This window comes from Narcine bancroftii, chromosome 3 (genome assembly GCF_036971445.1).
Source record: "Narcine bancroftii isolate sNarBan1 chromosome 3, sNarBan1.hap1, whole genome shotgun sequence".
Taxonomy (NCBI): domain Eukaryota; kingdom Metazoa; phylum Chordata; class Chondrichthyes; order Torpediniformes; family Narcinidae; genus Narcine; species Narcine bancroftii.
The window spans coordinates 363,578,655-363,597,648 of NC_091471.1; the positions used below are offsets into that span (position 1 = coordinate 363,578,655).

At 41.2% G+C, this 18,994-nt stretch overlaps 1 protein-coding gene across 16 annotated transcripts in view; it reads right to left on the reverse strand.

The window, feature by feature from the left end:
• Positions 1 to 18,994, reverse strand: part of bahcc1b (BAH domain and coiled-coil containing 1b) — a 421,144-nt gene that overhangs the window by 149,536 nt on the left and 252,614 nt on the right. For 15 of the 16 annotated variants that reach the window (XM_069930138.1, XM_069930136.1, XM_069930134.1 and 12 more), the window contains 2 exons: positions 5,901 to 6,029; positions 4,570 to 4,743 (listed from right to left, as the gene is read on the reverse strand). In XM_069930138.1, coding sequence (XP_069786239.1) covers positions 4,570 to 4,743; positions 5,901 to 6,029 — 303 coding nt within the window. The remainder of the gene's footprint in view (positions 1 to 4,569; positions 4,744 to 5,900; positions 6,030 to 18,994) is intronic. The other variant, XM_069930144.1, reaches the window with a different exon arrangement.

Here is an 18,994-nt window from a genome sequence, read left to right on the forward strand (position 1 = left end):
GTCTGGAGTAAAATTTCTTCTGATCCGTGTGGAATGTTATATTGGGTTATTGAGGAGCAAACCATGCACTTCTGGTTCAAACAATGAAGGGTACAGAGACTTGAGGTGAGAAAAAGGAAAATTATGTGGCATCACTGGGCTGGGTTTTGCTTTGACAGTTTGGGCTTTAACTTGAAAGAATCCCTTTGCTTTATGACAATATTTCTCATCTGCTTCACCACAGAATCTAATGAAATTTTTCTCTGTCGGTTTCTATTGTCACAGCATTTGATAGGCTAAGATTTCTGATATAGAGGCTTAACCAATTAACTTTATTTTCTGACATGAAAATTGCCATCGATAGATTTGAGTTTTAGAATTAGCCAACAAATTTCAATCAGCATTTGATAACTCGCACAAGCTGCAAGGTTCTCCTCACAAACTTTCTAAAACGTCCCAAAGCAAAAAAACAATAACCTGCTGGATGAAGGATTCAGACCTGAAACTCTGACCACTCTTTTTCTCCCACTGATGCTGAATTCCTCCAGTGATTTTTTTTTTGTTCCAAATTCTGGGATCTATAGTCTCTCATGTTGCTTCCTAATCTGCCCCACTGATTTATCAAACAACAGCTTGGATACATCCCTGGATACGTCAGATCCCACTGGAAAGACAGGCCTAACAGAAGCGGTAGGCAGTATGTTCAAGAGGTCAGGGCAGGAGACCCTCACCTTCTCTTGCCTGGATGAGTGTACCCCCAACATGACTTGACACTATCAAGGACCTAGCATCATCCTAAATATTTGTGCCCACTTCCACGCCATGATTGATATACATGCCACCTTCAAAATTCAATGCAGCAATTCACCAAGACTTTTGTGATTGTGCCTGACCTAGTTGAAGTTCCTACCATGCAAAGGCCAAGGGCAACATGTGGAAGGAAAAGCCTCTGACAGGTTTTCCTCCCAGACACATCAGCATACCTTGGTCATATATAGCAAGTCCTTTATCGTTGATGGGCTAGATCAGCTGAACTCATAACCTATGTGAATACCATCACAGAACTGACCTCAGAAGATCATGAAGGCACTCCGAATTTTGTAAGGAGTTTGAGAAGATTCGGTATGACACCGAAGACTCGCAGAAACTTCTGAAGGTGTACTGTGAAGAGCATTCTGGCTGGTTGCATCACTGCCTGTCAGTATAGGAAAAAACTCCAGAGGGTTGTTAACTCAGCCTGTGATATCATGGGCACCAGACTTCACTACATCAAGGACTTCGATATAAGGCGATGTCTTAAGAAAGAAATCTCCATCCTCAACGACCCCCACTACCCAGGCCATGGCCTCTTCACTCTGCTACCATCGGGGAAAAGGTACAGGAGCCCAAAGATGAGTACTCAGCGACACAAGGATGGCTTCTTCCCCTCCTCCCTCAGATTCCCGATTGATAGTGGTCTTTTTCATTTACTATTTTTTATCTATTTTGTAAAATGTTTTATCTAAAAGTTTGTACTGTGACGCTGCCACAAAACAACCAATTTCGTGACATGTTCATGACCATAAATTCTGGTTTAAAGTCACCTTCTCATTAGGAGTCACGAGATGGAGTACTGGCTGGTCAGGAAAACCAGCCATCTCCAGGAAAACAGTAAAAAAGTTAGAAAAAGACAAAGCACCACAAAAATAAAATAGAAGAAATAGAAGATAAAGTTACAGAGAAGAGAAGGAGGATGGCATCCAAGAAGGAGAAAAAAACAACTGGAATAAAAGTAGAAGAAAAATCACCAAAGAAGAAAGAAGGAGGCCTTACCTGCATGAAGGAACAGGATGCTGTGGTGGCGAGGAGTGCCCGACCACAGAGGTCAGTGCCTGCCCTGCGGAGTCGCGACTCACCTGCCGGTGGACTTCAAAAATGGCTCTCGGAGCCAAACAAAAGTGCGCAACCAACGGAAACAAGGGAAAAAGAGGACATTGGTGGGAGGGGAGCCAAGCAGAGGAGCAGATAGCTGCAGTACGAACACCTGAGGGATGCCCGACACCAGGGCGCTCAGCTGGAAGATGAGAAGGGAGCGATGTGGGAGAGAGACAGAGAGACGACCAGCAAGAAGATCAATAGCAGGAGGCACAACAGAGGAGTAGCCCAAGAGGGGAGGACCAGTAGCCCAAGAGGGGAGGACCAGTAGCCCAAGAGGGGAGGACCAGAAACAAGAGGCCCAGCAAGAAGAGGCCCGACAAAGAGATGCAAGCAGATCCACAGGAAAAACAGAAGAGACACAGACACAAAGAGAAGAAGACACAAACAGAGGTACAGACACAGAAGCAGAGGAAGAAGACCAAGATCTTCACAGAGAAATAGAAGGTAAAACAGATGGACAGAATATAGTTAAAGTTTTTTTTGAAGAACAAAAGAGATCACTAAAAGAATGGTTAGCATTAGAATTTAATGCAATTAAGAGGAAAATGAAAAGAACAGAAGATAAAATGCAAAGGTTAGAACTGATAATGACAGAAATATTGAAAAAAGTAGAGAATGTGGAAGAGCAGGAAACGACTGTAGAAATTGAAGTAAATGACTTAAGAGAAAAATTGGAAGAAAGTGACAAAACAATTAAAGAGACACAAGAGTTGTTAGCTCAAAAAATTGATATGTTGGAAAATTATAGTAGGCGAAACAACATAAAAATAGTGGGCCTGAAGGAGGGTGAAGAAGGCACAGACATGAAGGAATTTATAAAAGGATGGATCCCAAAGGTCCTGGGAATGACAGAAATGCAGGAAGAAATGGAAATAGAAAGGGCACACAGAGCACTAGATCCGAAACTACAGGCACATCAAAAACCAAGATCCATCTTCGTAAAATTTTTGAGATATATGACAAGAGAAAATATACTGGAACGGGCAAGGAATAAAGTTAGAGAAGATAATGAACCATTGGAATACAAGGGTCAAAAAATATTTTTTTATCCAGACACAAGTTTTGAACTCTTAAAGAGGAGGAAGGAATTTAATACGATTTTATGGAAAAAAGGTTACAAATTCATGTTAAGACATCCAGCTGTGCTTAAAATATTTATACCCGGGGAGCAAAACAGAATGTTCTCGGATCCAGAGGAAGCGCTAGAATTTGCAGAACATTTGCAGGACAGAAGAAGAGATGAAAAGGTGTAATAAGAATGAAGAACAGTGACAAAGTATATATAAAGATGTAAAAACAATGTATACGTAAAGAACTAAAGAGGGAAAACAGAAGGGAAGGAAGGAAGTAAGGATGGAAAAAAAAGACAGAGAGAGCTTTGTTATATGTGTTTTTAAAAAAAGTGTTTTCTGGGGAGGGCTGGGGGGGGAAAGGGAAGAATCGTCACTGCAAAAATCAGTTGACACTGCGAGCAAGATCGCAATCTAAATGAAAAAGGGAGTTGTGGTTGCCTGGCAAGGGATAAAGGGCAACTCCGAGAGGGAGGGAACTTTTGGGGTTAAGGTATTAGTGGGTGTGGGAACCGCAGGTGTACTTAGATGAAAATGGGGAAAAGGAGGATGGAGGTGGGGAAGAGGTGGAAAAGAAATATAAGTAAGATATAAGATGGCCATGTTGAACTATATGACTATAAACATTAATGGAATACATAACCAAATTAAAAGGAAGAGGCTACTAAATTTATTCTAAATCAGATACTAAATAAAATTACAAAAAATAGCATACCAAAAAAACCAGAGATATTTCTTTTAAATATCATGAGTAAAGAGAATTAGGCCTCAAATTGGATAAAGCACAAAAAAAAATTCATTGTGATGGCCTTATCGGTAGCAAAGGAATGTGTGGTGTTGGCTTTGGGAATGGAAGAGAGCATGAGTATACAGTAATGGTACATGGAAATGAATAAATGTATTCCATTGGAAAAAATAACATATAATTTAAAAAATAAAATCACAATGTTTGAACAAATTTGGGAACCATACATGGAACATATCAGAGAGAGCATGCCTAGGACCTCCATTCCCTAAAATGAAAATGATAAGAAGACAAAACGATTAGATTCAGTGTGTAATAAATAGATGACACATTTTTCTTGTTTATTTTCCTTTGTGTGAAGATATTGTTTTATGGTTTTATTGTATTGTATATGTTAAAAACCAATGGGTTTTGGGGATTGAGGGGAGGGAGGGAAAGAGGGGGTATAAATTTAATGAGAAACGTTTATATATATTTTGGTTGACATGATTCACAGTGTGAAAATTTTTTAAAAAATTATAAAAAAGTCACCTTCTCAGAGTCAGCTTGGGATGGAAAAAAAATGGCAATTTCTAGGAAAGGATTGTTACAGTCCATGAATGACAAAGAATAAATGGCCAGAAAGCTTTGATCAAGAACATGCTTTTGTCAAGAACAGACTGTTTTCATTGTTGTGGCTCAATGAAGAATCAAGAAATCGGCCACTGATCACAGTTTCCTAGCGGTCAATACTTAAGAAAAATTACAGAGTCAAGGAAAAGGGGATGAAATTTCCATTCCGAAAATACATTGCATTTTGGATTGTAACATTTCTGTTCAGTGCTCGAAAATAATTAATATATTTCAAAATAAACACACCTGCTTTCCCTTTGAACAAAGTCTTTTTGCCAAATTTTTTGTTCAGTTCAGTTGAATTTGGTCCATCCACAGAGTGATTCTGACTGCTCACTACACCTTCCCGCTTCTCTGTGGGGTATCTCCGAACACGAAGCCTCCCATTGGCGACTAGCAATGCAGGAGAAGGTTCTGTACCTGTAAAAGAGCAATTAACGCTCAAACGTGTGTTCATTTTCGAAGAGTGGAATGAGACACTTTTGATTTTGATCCTGCTACATTGCTGGAGCTTTTTCCAATAGAGAATGAATTATCTGTCCTACCAGATGGCCATTACAAATTGGCAAATCATCACCAATAAAACAACTCAACTCAATCCACATGTTAATTAGCCCAGCATCCAAACAAACCTCACACACAAATTAACCTGGTTCCTAAACAAATCCACTGTTCAAACTAATTCACCATCCAAACGAGCCCAGCATTGAAATTGACTCACCAAATAAAAAATAACTCTCAACCCAAACTAACCAGAATGTAAATTAACTGCATCCAAACGTACCAAGTATGCAGATTATTCCAGCTGTAAACCAACCAAACAAACCCATTACCCAAAATATCCTGAGCACCTTAAGATCAACACCTAGTTTTCCACCTGGGCACTCTCCACCCAGATGCCATTAACATCGACCTCTGGTTTCTGGTTCACCACTCTCCATTCTCCCTCTCTTGCACATCCTTCTGTCTTCTTTCCTCCAGCTCTCCACCTCCTTCCCTCTCCATTTACAGAGCCAACCCATCCCCGTGTTTGCTGGTGTGCCCTCTTTCCCTTATCCATCTATTGCCTTCTACCTTTGAGATTGTGCTCCTCCACCCCCCCCCCCCCCCACCCGCCTCACCACTCATACCTAGAAGGGCTCGTCTGCAATGTTGGTTATATCTTTATCTGTTTAATCTGCTGAGATGTTTTTACTTTTATTGGAATCCAGTTCCCAAATTAAATATAAAGTTTAATCAATCTGGTCCCTGATCCATATCAATAACCCAGTCAACCCGGCATGGGTAGAAATGTCCAGGTCTCCAACTCTTATCCCAGCAGGCCTCAGCCCTTCCTCAACAACTCCTTCAGGTGTGTATTGGAAACCGGACATATTTCCTGCTGAGATCACTTTCTGCTGTGGCATGTTGGAAAGGCTGAGCATAAGGATGTCATTGAGCTTTGTAATGACGCTCCTCAAGGCAGGGAAGCCTCTTGATAATTGTGAGCTCTGATAAAGAGGCTGACCAATTATGAACCTTCTGTGACTGAACCACCATTAAATGCAATGATTATTTGGTTTTCCAGGATTACTCACACTGTATCTTATAATTGGGTGGGAGAAGACGGATATTTGACAGGGAAATGCGCCCCACGTCACCATCATCAAACTCCACTGTGACAAAATCATCTCTGTCCTCTTCTTCCTCATCACTGAAGCTACCTGCTGAACATAAAATAGTACAAGTTGGACTACAGTTCCATGGACAATTCAGATATCAACCTATGACTCCAATAGACCTCAGATGTTTGCTCAACAGCAGTTTTGAATTTGGTTGAAGTTGCATGCACCACTAGCAAGAATTCATCATCACTGAACTATGAATGTGGATCTATTTTATATGCTCAACATCTCAAATTAATCCTGACTCAACCATCTTATTGTAGCCGAAGAATTTTTTTAATGAAACCTACTAAAATTCAAACAAGATTGTGGAGCATGGTGGGGAAAGCCAATAACTTAAAGCTGAAGTTCTATACCAGTCTTTACTGAGTTGGGGAGAAATTAATTTAAGATCAGTTCATACATCATCAGCGATTTTCATGTAACTTAATATTTAATTATTATGCATATAAATATTGAAAATTCTAGGTCGCAAGGTTATAGCACAACACCAAAACTGCATTGATCCTGGGAATACTCCAGGGAGAGGGAAATTTCCTCAGTGTACAGTAATGTTTAAAAGACTTGTTATTTCTGTTTCTAAAAAAAAATCCTTTCAATTTCACTGAAAAAAGTGCACAGAAAGAAAAAGCTCAGTTCTCCCATTCACCGGAATGATGGAAGAGGTAATAGTTCATCTAATATAAGTTACAACTCTACCTCCATCTATAGACAGCTCTCTCAGATTTTAACCACAATGGGCTTAAAATAAAAAAAATCTATTTATCATTACTTGTTTGGTCAAAACATTCCTTCAACCAATGTAATTCAAAATGATGATCTGGACATTTGAAAGCTTGGGTTTCGCTAAATGGTTGCTGCATTTCCTATAACATTCAAAAGTACTTAATTAACTACAAAGCACTCGGATATATTGAAGGGAAGCAGAAAGATATCCTTCTTTCATTGTAAGATACAAAATCACAAATTAGAGCTGATAAAATAGAAAAAAAATGTTAACTTATGACTGTTGAATTTGATTGCAGCTTAAGACTGTACCCATTTACAAGTGGCAGGTATATTTCCTCTGGCTCGGTGGGATTGAAAGCAATCTTGAACAGGAATTAAGTATTTAGTCTGTGCTGAGTGAAGTAGCACTTCTTGATTGTTGGATCCAGTGGCTATTGATTGGTGATAAATTTCACAAAATCCCTAAATCATACTGGATTGATTCCTCCTTGGGTCTGACATTGTAACCACTGACGTACAGCTCCAATTATCAGTGCCATTTTCCAGGTTGCTGTGTGCGAAATGAATGCATGGTCTTTGGATTTAAGTTGCAGCCATGGTACAGACACAAAGTAGGGATGATGCACTTTGATGATGGTCTAATGGGAAGTGGATCTATTACTATGTTATTTTTGCATTAAGTTAATTCCTGTTGAAATCCTTTCCTGCATAAAACTTCCTTTGAACCTTATTCAAGGGGTCTTCCTGTTGGGCAAAGCAAACTGACATGTTCAAAATATTAAGTATTCAAGCTCCTCATAGTTGGTAAAAGATTAAACGTACAAAGCAACAGTATTAGAAATAACAAGTAGCAAAATATTTTGAATTGAGTTATTCAGTAACTTCAACTTACAAAGAAATCAAGATTGAAGTAACTTCATGGATATACGTACAATCCCCATTATCCGGAATTCAAGCAACCAACAAAATAATAGTGAAAAATTAAATCAGTAAAATAATCATAAGTTTAAAATTGGCGCCCCTTCAGTTCACCAATCATGCAACATGTAATCTCAAGCATCTGGAAAATTCACATGAACGGCATCTGCCAATCCCAATCAGTAGCAAAAACCGGGGGTTTTACTGTGGACTGTATCAATGGATGAAAATTCATTAAAATTTAATACATTTGAGATGATATTAAATGCCTGGGCAGATTTCATTTAATTTATACAATATGGATGTCCATGTTTTAATTAATTTCTTTCACAAGATATTGGGATTGTAGCTGCTGTTGAGTGCCAGACGATTGGTTTTCATCCAATCACACCAGCATTAGGCCATCTGTCTTTCTCCCAGATGGTTAAATGGATCTGGATCTCAGCAACAACCTTTTCCATGAAATAAAAGAACAGGAATAAGGCTAAAGAGATCCTTCAAAAAGATGGCGACGCTGCTGGAGCCGCTGGTGCAGACCCGCGGGGAGTGAGGGAGTGGTGATGGAGCACTCCTGCGGGGCCCAGTCAACTGTTGTCGGCTCCGCGTGGGTTTAGAATGCCCCGTTAAGGAGCCAATGGTAGTTTTATTTGAACTCGCGCGACTGCGGGTCAGCACCCAAGATGGTGGCACCTAGTGATCAGCAGCTGCCACGAGGGGCTGCAGACACCAGGGAAACGGAGGACTGGAGCAGGGCACCAGACGATGGGAAGGTCACACCTCTCCCCCCCCCCCACCGCCCCCAACTGAGAAGGACAAGTGGAGGAGACGACCCGTGGGGACAGTGACCATGGCGGCGGACCAGTGTGGGGGCTCTGCGGCTGAGGGACCAGTGCATGCAGCGGGCTGCTGGCGGCTCGACGCGAGGAACCCGCGGAAGCTGCAGATTGCCAGAGACCGCTGTCGGGAGACTCACGCCGGACTGCGGACTGCGGACTGCTGGAGACTGGCTTGAACTGGCTGGAGGGGTACTGGGTATCGGAACCAGGATGCGAGGAGGAGCCGAGGGCCCTGAAGGGTTCCTGACCATGTCGGAGTTTTGGACCTGGAGATCGGGTCGCCAATGGTTTGGACTGGACTCTGTGTTGCTGCGGAGGCTGCGGAAGCTCAGTGTCACGGACACTCAGTGACTCTGGAGGGATTCTCTTTTTGCTTCTCTCTCTCTGACTGTAAGACTGTAATTGCCTACGCAATTCCTGCTGGTAGTCAATCGGTCTGCCTTGCAGCAGGCAAAAAGAAATCTCATGGAATATGACACTGTTTTATTTTCTATGACAATAAATTGAATCTTCAATCCTTGAGCCAGATCTCCCATTTAATAAATCGTGACAGATTCAGACCTTTGACAGCCCTATTTTCCTGCCTAATCCCTGGAAACAATAGAGCTCAAAGATCCATCTGCACCTTCAACATACCAAAAGACTCAATGAATGCATTTAATTTACCCATCTATACTGAAGCTGAATATAGGGAGGGGGAGGAGGGTGGGGTTGAGGATGTTGGTACTCTTTTTTTGGCGCTTCAAACTTCAATCCACGGATCCAGCACAGAAGTTTTAAATCAGCCTGAAGCTTGGCCTTCATCTTTGAAAGCTTTATTTGACAGGCAGCCTTTCCAACAGCAGGGTGTCAACATGCCAAGTGTTGCTGCGGTTATGGTAAAGACTATGGGGTTAGGGACGCATGCCTGCTCTTCTTCACCACACAGAAGATTTTGTAAAAAGCGTTTCCTAAATTCTACATGAACACGTCTTCCATTATTCAGGAGGGGTGCCCAAAACAGGACATACGTCCTTTATTTTTTACTTATTTATAGGTGGTCGCAGGTATGCTTGAAAAATGATCCATCTCATCTTTTTCCATGCAGGCAGCATGGTTAATGTAGAGATTGGGGTGGCACGGTTTGCGTCGTGGTTCATGCAATGCTGTTACAGCACCAGATTTTGAATCCCGTGCTGTCTGTAAGAAGTTTATACATTCTCCCTGTGTCTGTGTGGGTTTTCCCCGGGGGCTCCGGTTACCTCCCACTCTGCATAAGTGTACAGGGATGTAGGTCAATCGGGTGTATTTGGGCGGCAAGGGCTTGTGGACTGAAATGGCCTGTTACCGTGCTGTGTATCCAAGTGTTTATGAAGATTTTTTAAAAATTAAAGAAACTGATGCATGTAGATGTGCTTTGAGACCATCAAACAAGGAGGAAATAGGGGCGGTGAGGTCTGATTTTCAACCTGTTACCCTTCCCAAATGAATGTTCCCAATGGCCAAAGCATCTATTGGAAAAGAAAGAAAATGTTGACAAAGCATGGACTATTATTTTATAAAAGTAGAGCAGATTCAGAAAGACTACAAAACCCAAGCTGTCTGAACAAGTGCTCTGATTTTGAGCAAAAGTCCTGAGTCAGAGGGAGTTAATAGCACAACTTCCCACTAGGCTTTGATGAATGACATCTGGATCTTGTACTCCCCAGTCACATTCGACCTTGGAGCTCGTCAGTGACGGATATGACCAGTCTGTTCTCATCTCAAACATTCATACCGCCGGCATTTCTCTCCACTTCACTCCAATATTATCAACATCCATCACCCCTCTCTCAATGTGAATAGCAGCATCATTTACACAGCTTGCAATATTCAGCATGCATCACAAATCCATCACCTTAATGGAGTACTAATTCAAATTTAAATGTTTGCGCAGCAGCTGTGGAAGTGGCCTTCGGTAGGTAATTATATGATATTGTTTTTCGCTGCTGACAATTGTACCAGAGTCATGTACCTGACCTGTGCCTCCCTTATCTCCTTGCAAAACGCTCAAGCCAGACATATTTTCCCCACTTTTTCTCCTTAAACCTTGCCTCATTGCATCTGCACTGATCCACTTTACACATTGGTTCATGGGCAAGGCCAAAAGTCCAGTTTTCTTTGAGCACATTCTGAAAAACACCTGCACAAAAAAAGGGAATCAAGTACATGGAGGGTCAGATCAAGAACAGGCCATTCAGCCCTTCCAGCCTGTTCAAGCATTCTCTGAAGGATGATCCCCACCACTTCCTTTGTATTTTTCTAGACAAGTTCCCTATTGTTTGATACCTCTCTTTTTTAAAATCAAAAATCAATCCTGTCACAAATATTTATTAAATATGTAATTAAAAGTAAACTCATATTCATCTGCAAATGTATCCCTCAGGCCTGCAGAACAAGGGAGGTGAGGTAGGGGGAGAATAGGCCAGACTCAATTTCTGGAATAGAAAGAACGTCAGTGTTTTATTTTGGGGGGGGGGGGGTAGTGGGGGGTGGTGTTAAGAATTCCAGATTTCTATTAAACTTTGGATGAAAAAGTGCTTTCTAATTTTACACTAAATGTATTTTGGTCAGTATGGTTCACTGTGTGAAAAATAAAAAATTTTAAAAATGGACCAGCTCAGACTTTAAGATAACATTCCTTCGTCCTCCAGCAGGAGATAATATTTCTTTGAATCCTATTGTATTGCTCAATCATTATAAAGAACTCGGCTGAGATATAAACCATGATGATTTGACCTTGCCCTCTTTAAGATCTGATATTATTGTGACAATACAATACTGCAATCTGATGCCAATGTACTTTTTTGGATCCATGGAATCATGTCTTCTGGAATGGATCCGTACAGAGTTCTGCCTAACTGAACTACCACTCGAATCACTCATCCCATCAGCCTGTTGATTTTTTTTTAATGTAACAATATTAGTTTTTAGTGATTTATGTGTTTTTAAGTATTTACATACCGTTGCTCCAGACTACAATTATTCCATGAAACACAAGTCCCAGTTGGCCTTCATCTGGTCCAAACTGAATGACGAGGCACTTCTTTACTTCACTATTCTCCCAATCAGCCATTAAAACATGCTGCTTCAAGTCACGTCACTATCTCTGTCATACACTTCTGAATTCCTTCACTAAAATTATTACCTAGCCCAGTGAAAAATGCTGTCCTCAGTTTTGTCCTTTGGAGAAGACCCCTTCTCAATTTCTTGTCTTCATGCCAAATCTCTGCAGCAGAATCTCATCCTTTGTCGCACAAACTATGGCAGCATAAGCTCATTAAATTAGGTTTCAGAAATTCAGATTTATTGTCCGAGTACATACACGACATCACATACAACCCTGAGATTCCTTTCTCCTGTGGCCGCGGCAGAGTTACCACTAATTGGTAGTGCAAAAAATGAACTGCACACAGCGTAAACATGTAAACAAATAAAAGAACTATAAACAAATAACGAATGTAAACAAACTGACTGTGCAATTCGGAGAGAACAAAAGACAATCAATATATTGCACAACTAAGAGTTCTTAAATGAGTCCCTGACTGAGTTTGCTGTTGAGGAGTCTGATGGAGGAGGGGGAGCAGCTGTTCCTGAACCTGGTGGTGCAAGTCTTGTGGCACTGATACATCTTTTCTGATGGCAGCAGCAAGAACTGAGTGAGTGCTGGGTGGTGAGGGTCTTTGACGATTGCTGCTGCTCCCTGAGGGCAGCGTTCCCCATAGATGTACTCAATAGTGGGGAGAGTTTTGCCCATGACTCCCCATTAACATCAATTATGACAGTCATGTACAATACACAGATGGAACTTACTGATCACATGCAAATGAGAACAATGATCTTTTCTTTTGTCTCCTACACCTTTACTGATTACACTTAACAACAAAGATTATGCTTCCTGAATACTTTTGGGTGCATTTAATGGATTTTGGACAGCAGGTCACGAAAATCATCTGAAATCTTTCCTATCATGCACCGTTTTTTAGATATAATCCATTTTTGGGATTTCCTGTCATATTTTAAGTCCCTTTCAAGCATTCAAAACCACGAAGTGCAACATGTTATTGAAAATTCATTTTCTGCATTCGCACTTGGTCCTCTTCCCTGCTGATCTCGGTGCCGTCAGTGACAAACACAGTGAAAAATTTCACCAGGACATTGCAATGATGGAAAATCAGTATCAGGGCCACTGGAATCCATCAATGCTGGCTGACTGTTGTGGTACATTGACATGAGAGGCATCAGATGCTGAGTACAAATGAAAATCAGAAGCAAAGCATTTTTAGGCCAGTTGAACTAATGCATGTGATTAAACAGGGTAAATTCAATAAAAGTTAATTTAATGTTTCTCCAACTTCCTACACGAAACATCAAATCTGAAGTGATCTTTGTGTTCAGCAAGAAGTTGTCTATCGTAATGTCTCATTTTCTTTCAGGAAGCAAACCTTTTGTAAAAAGAACTGTTGTCCAGGGTTACCTTTCACATCACGGACTGCCTAAGCTTTGCAGATTCAGGTGGAATCTGTGTCACTTGATCACAGTGAACTGATTGCTTATTAACAATGGACAAGCTGTGGAATCTAATGTTCACAGCTCCACTATAAATCCTCGAAGACAGGCAACAATGTACCTGGGCACTGTCACACTCTTGTGGGCCCTGTTGAAACAGTTCTTTGAACAGACCAAAAGATAAACACAGTCAGAATAAATCACAAATGACAGAAATGTTGATCAGTGCAGTTTTAACATGGATGGTTTGTGTGTGTACTTTTTCCCTGAAGTGATTTTTTTGGTTTCTCTTCATTAAAATAGCAGGCACAGAATTAGTTTGAGGGTATTAAGATCTCATACATGAACTTTGCTATTCAGGTCTGCTCCACTGTATCTTTTGCTGTGCCCTTATTATTCCAGAAATTTATCTGACCTGAGCCCTCCCCATTTTACACAAGGAATATGGTTTTTTTTTTCATTTACTCTGCCTTAACCTACTGTGTGTATGATCTTAATGCTGTTTAATTTGACAATTGGCTTATTTTCGACAAGTGACGGTACTCAAAAAAAGCGAAAGGAAAATGCAGGCACCTCATTGGCAGTGAGGATGAGATGTTGCTTCCTGTGAGAGAAATAAGGGAGAGAAATCTATAAGAGTGAAACGAGAGTCTGTTTTCTCTGGATAGGAATGGAGAACTGGAAGGATGGCAGGAAGTGGAAGAGGGAAAACCAATTTGCATAAATTTATGTTCTTTGAGGTGAACAACTTGCAAGTCCTGAGGAAAGACACATTATGGGGAGTATGAAGGTAAGAGTAAACACGAAAGTCTGAAGACACCATGACTTTAATTAACAAGAATGGACTATAATAGCAGCAAACAAAATTACAACCCAGTGCTGGAAAATCTCAGCAGGTCCAACAGTGTCCTTTATGTTACAAATATAAAGATACGTAACCAATGTTTCAGGCTTGAGCCCTTCATCAAGGGATGAGCAAAATGTAGACAGTTGCCCAAACAAAATAGCAGGGGGAGGGGCACAGTCCCAAAGGTAGGAGGTAATAGGTGGATAAGAGAGGGAGGGCACACCAGCAGACTGAGCGGGAGGTGGGGGTGGCTCTGTAAATAGAGAGGAAAGAGGTGGCGGAAAGAAGACAGAGGGATGGGGAAGAGAGAGAGAGAACGGGGAAACCAGAGAAGTCGGTTAATGTCATCCAGTTGGAGAGTGCCGAGATGGAAGATGAGACGTAGCTCCTCTAATTTACGGGTAGTCTTGGTTTGATAGTACACGAGACCGATGTTTCAGGCCTGAGCCCTCCTTCAAGGGGATTGGATGATGCCGGATAAGCAAATTTTCCAGAGGCTTGAGACAGCATGTTGTGTGATTGGCAAACAATGAGGCATGCCCATTTTAAAATTTCCGTATTTTTTTACCTATTTATTTTTGGCAATCTTTTTTGTCAGTTGCTTGAATTCTGGATAATAAGGGTTTTACTGTACAAGAAAAAAGCAGGCAGTCGTCTCCGAGCTGGAGAACAGCTGTGATTACAGATGGAGAGCAGCGAGAGAGGGACTCTCACAGAACTCCTTTCGAAGAGAGGAGGGAACTTCTATGGCGTAGGCATCCCTGAATGATTTCACAGTGGAGCAACTGAAGGATTAAAAGGGACCGAGTCCAGCTCAAACAAGTTGGCTCTCGGGAGCAGTGAGTCAAAGGCTACAATGCAACTAACAAAGAAAAGACTGAGAATTTGCAAAACAGAATTTCAATGAGTAGAATATGTGTTTTTAGAAACTGCAGGGTGTGAACTTCCTGCCTTGGCCTTACTAATGAGCCCCAGAAATTTCAATCAAGTCATCAGGTGAAGTTGAAAGGCTCAGAAAAACAGAGAAATGTCGGAATAGCCATCAAAGGTTCATGGGGTGATGCGAGAACAAAACAAATGCTTTTTAGAAGGAAATTAAACTGATGTCCCTTCAGTTGATGAGAGATAGTGAGGGAAGAAGTTTCATGCTGATCTGAAAGTGCAGAGGTTGTCAGAGGAGACTCAGACAATTGTCAATAATCTTTCAACAGAAAAATGTTGGCTGACCCCCCTCAGTGAACTCTTTACAGGTGCCCTAGGTAATAGAAATTCTGGCTCTTAAAATTGGCATAGAATCTCAAGGTATTGATTTTGAGTGAAGTGTCTGTAGTACCTGTGTTGGAACAGAGCTAAGATTCAGAAGTAGCGAGTCATCCCATGGTTATCTGAGTGTGAATTGTACTTATAATGAGTGACACTCAAACATGGTAAGATTTATAAGTATCTACCTTAGATGAGATATCAAATTATGCACTAAATATAACTCTCAAAAGCAGTTATGGAGTGCCATTAATTAAGAGCCAATGTGGGGAACCAAACAAAAATTTCAACAGCACAGGGAGAAACTACAAAGTAATACCTTTGATGCTGAGTGCATGCAAGCAGAATGGCATGGATTCCCTATGTGTCTAGATATGGTGATAAAGATATAACTGAAAGTGTGGAAGCCCAAGGAGATTTCAAGAAGCAGACAGGGAGCACCTGTTGGAGTAAGTGCTTCAGAAAAGCTCCATGTCTGACACAAGACTGGTCACAAATCAACATGGAGAATGGGAATGGAGGCAATGCTGGAAAAAGTACTGGAGCAAAGTTTACTCTCTGAAACCAATGCAAATGGGAATGGCTGGTGCGATGAAGAGTCAATGAGAAAAATTAATAAAATTAAGTGGAACATCAACCATGACTCCCATTATTCAGGTTAGCTGCCACGTACAGGTGATTCACTGTTGCAGGAGTGCGGGATGAGGGGTGGTGGGGGGAGGGGTCTTGCTAGAAAACAGTCCGGGAATCACATAACACAAGGCTACATCATGCACAAATGCCCAGGAACGTGCTTTGAGGGAAAAAAATATTTGTTAGTTTACTTTTTCTTCCCACATAGGTTTCCTGAGAGGGTGTTTTATTCTATTTATCAAATTTTTAAAGGTTAAAGGTTCCACTATTGTCACTACATCGAGAATGTAACATACATGAAATTCTTTAACTTTGTCCACCGTAAGGCGGACAGAAAGTCACCACTTTGTCCAGTGCCCCTCACAGAAACCTACAGCACCTGGTGTTCCAAGGAGGTCTCCCCTCCAAGTACTGACCACACCTGAGCATGCTTAGCTTCCGAGATCAGACAATCTTAGGCGTATTAGGCTTCTGTGGGGGGATGAGTCATGAACTGTGAGGGCAAATTTCCGTAACCCAAATGGCCTGTATACGTGATCAGGGAACCTCAGATTGTCTTTACTTTGCCTTGAAAAATAGCAATAAGTAATACTCAGGCTGGCAGTTCCATTCCTAAACCAGGCAATGGAAGATGAAGCTACCTCAACCAATGGGTCATGGGGGTGCTGCAGCAGGGCTTGAGCCAGAGGGTTTCAATGGGTTGGTGATGATCAGGTGCCTCAAAAGAGAAAGCAAACGTGAGGAAGGAAGAAAAAGAGAGAGGCATGGTTTAGAATTTGAAAGAGGAGTGGAGTCAATATGCAAATAAAACAACCAAATAAAGACAGGAAGATACAGAAAAGACACCAAAGGCAGACAGAGGTTATGATATTTAGTCGTGTGTCAAATGCCTTGAGTAATTGTGTCTACTGGAATCATTTCATTAGTTACGAAACATTTGTGTTGATGGGTATGCAAGCTGCATAATACAGAATGTGTTCAAAGTCTGGGATACCCGACGTATCTTTTAATGGAGTCTAAGAAATCAAGGAGACACAAGAGATTGCAGTGGTAGGATCAAAAAAAAACTGTTCGAGGAACTGAGGAGGTTGAGCAGCATCTGGGGAGGAAAAGAATTAAGCATCAGTCCTGATGCAGGGCCTTGACGGGAAACGACAATAATTCCTTAATTCCCCACTCTACTGAGTTCCTCCAGCAGTTTTGTTTCTTTTTTGACGAAGAGATTGAATTCAGTTGAACATACGACTTTATATGTCTGTAAGTGATTCACTGTATGGTTCTACACATTAAATTATACGAGTGGATTACTATGAGGTAGCTGGTTGTTTGCAAGTGTTTGAGACTGTATTTTAAAGGGAAGCAATCCATGCGAATGTACCTTTAAGAAGTGAATGCACCGCGTGGTTTAGCCTTGACACATTGTTAGAGCAGATTCTGCTGCTTTCTTTGAGAAAGATTGCCTTCAACAAAGGATATACTGTTGTTAGCTTTGCCTCTTCTGAGTGATAAAGTCCTTGCAGCAACACCAAAGAAACGAAGAGACACTGCAGAATGTTAATTTAGATGAAAAAAAAAACTTGGCTCAATTTGAAGCACTCAAGGTGCTGGTTCCACTTATCGTTAATTGAATCAGGACTGTGCTTAGCCCTTTCCAGCTGTTTAAAGGAATGGTACTTCAGCCAAGTTCCACTCGTGGTTGATCACACAAGCGAGATGCGGAGATCCATGCTGGGTCAATTACGATTTCCTTGATTTAATGAGAATGTGCCCATCAATGTTTGTTAAACTAGCTTGCAAATCTCAATTCACTCGATTTTGACAGTTTGATTGAGCTGAGTTATTGTTTCAGCTGAAGTCGGTAAAGGCAAAACTGTTGAAAATGGTTGCTGCAGGTTTAGATGGCTGTTCAAATGACACTTCTGACGTTCACCCTTTGTAGTTAAGAGGGCCCAATTCTGCTGCTATCGCTGGTAATGTAAATACGTTTCATTCAGGCTCAAAGTGAATAATGGCCAGTGTTTACCCCTGCCTCCTTAGTTAGCTCCGGCATTGTCTGACTCAAGTTTGTGTACTTGTAACGTTTTATGATTATTTTGTTCTGCTTTGGTGTATCGCATGTTGGGAAGGAAGGAGTGGGGTGGAGAGAGCTGCACAGTATTTATCGTTAGGTTAGTGGACTGCAGCTCAGCAGATCAGTGCCCAATGCAATCATTTGGAAAAAAAAATCAAATCATTTTTTATTGCAACTGATCAAAATCCTTGTTGCTTTTATTAGGATAAGCTGCACGGTTGTCATTTTGTTTGCTGCTATTATAGTCCATTCCTGTTAATTAAAGGTAATTTTCTTGCTGAACACAATTTGAGACTCTTTCAGAAGTTGCCTGTGGCGGCAATGTTTAGTGATGAAGCTTGAAGCTCAGTATTTAAATATATCCAGGCCTTCTGAATGGGGAGCAGCTGTCAGTCCAGCACCAATTCTAGACCTGAAGAGGTCCCGGAATGAACTCCCATTCTAACAATGCCATTTGGAGTACAGGGGTGGGATAGCTCCGCGGGGAACAGACATTAGAAAGAATTTTGGCATTCCTCTCACATTCAATTAAATGTTTCTTCCACAAACTGCAGCAAAAGATGTGCCCTGTTGGGTCTGTCTTTACTTTGCAACATTGCCTGAGGCTGCACTTCTATTCATCAGAAAGCATCTGCAGCAAACATGGGTTGCGGTAGAAACCATGGTGATGAAGGTATGACAATGTCCTCCTTGTGTTGTACAAATGAACTAAGTTAGAAGCATCGTTAAGACTGAGAAACCGCAGTCTGATTTCAGAAACCAACTTGGAAGCAGCACGTGATCGGTGGTGTTTATGACAATAGTAGGGTTGGGAGAGAAGGTGTCATTCCCACAGGTTCCCTGATTCAAAAAGTAAAGCAAAATTGAGTACAGCTAACCAAAGATCAACCTTCCTCTTCAGTAAATAATCCCAACAGTCATTGCGACACTCGCGCTCGAAATGGCATCTATCTCAGGCTTTGGTTGGCTTTTTAAATTAATTTCTCTGATATTGTTGATGGGTCTCAGTATGGCCCACAGGAAAATTGACAACTACATCCTCAACTTGGCACAAATTTGATGGTCTCTCCACTTTATCCTTCAGGTGAGATTGCAAATGGTGAGATTTCTTTTGATGGACAAATTCATAAACGTTTGAATATCTTGACCTGCATTTACACAAATGTTAAAACCTGAGTTAGGATAT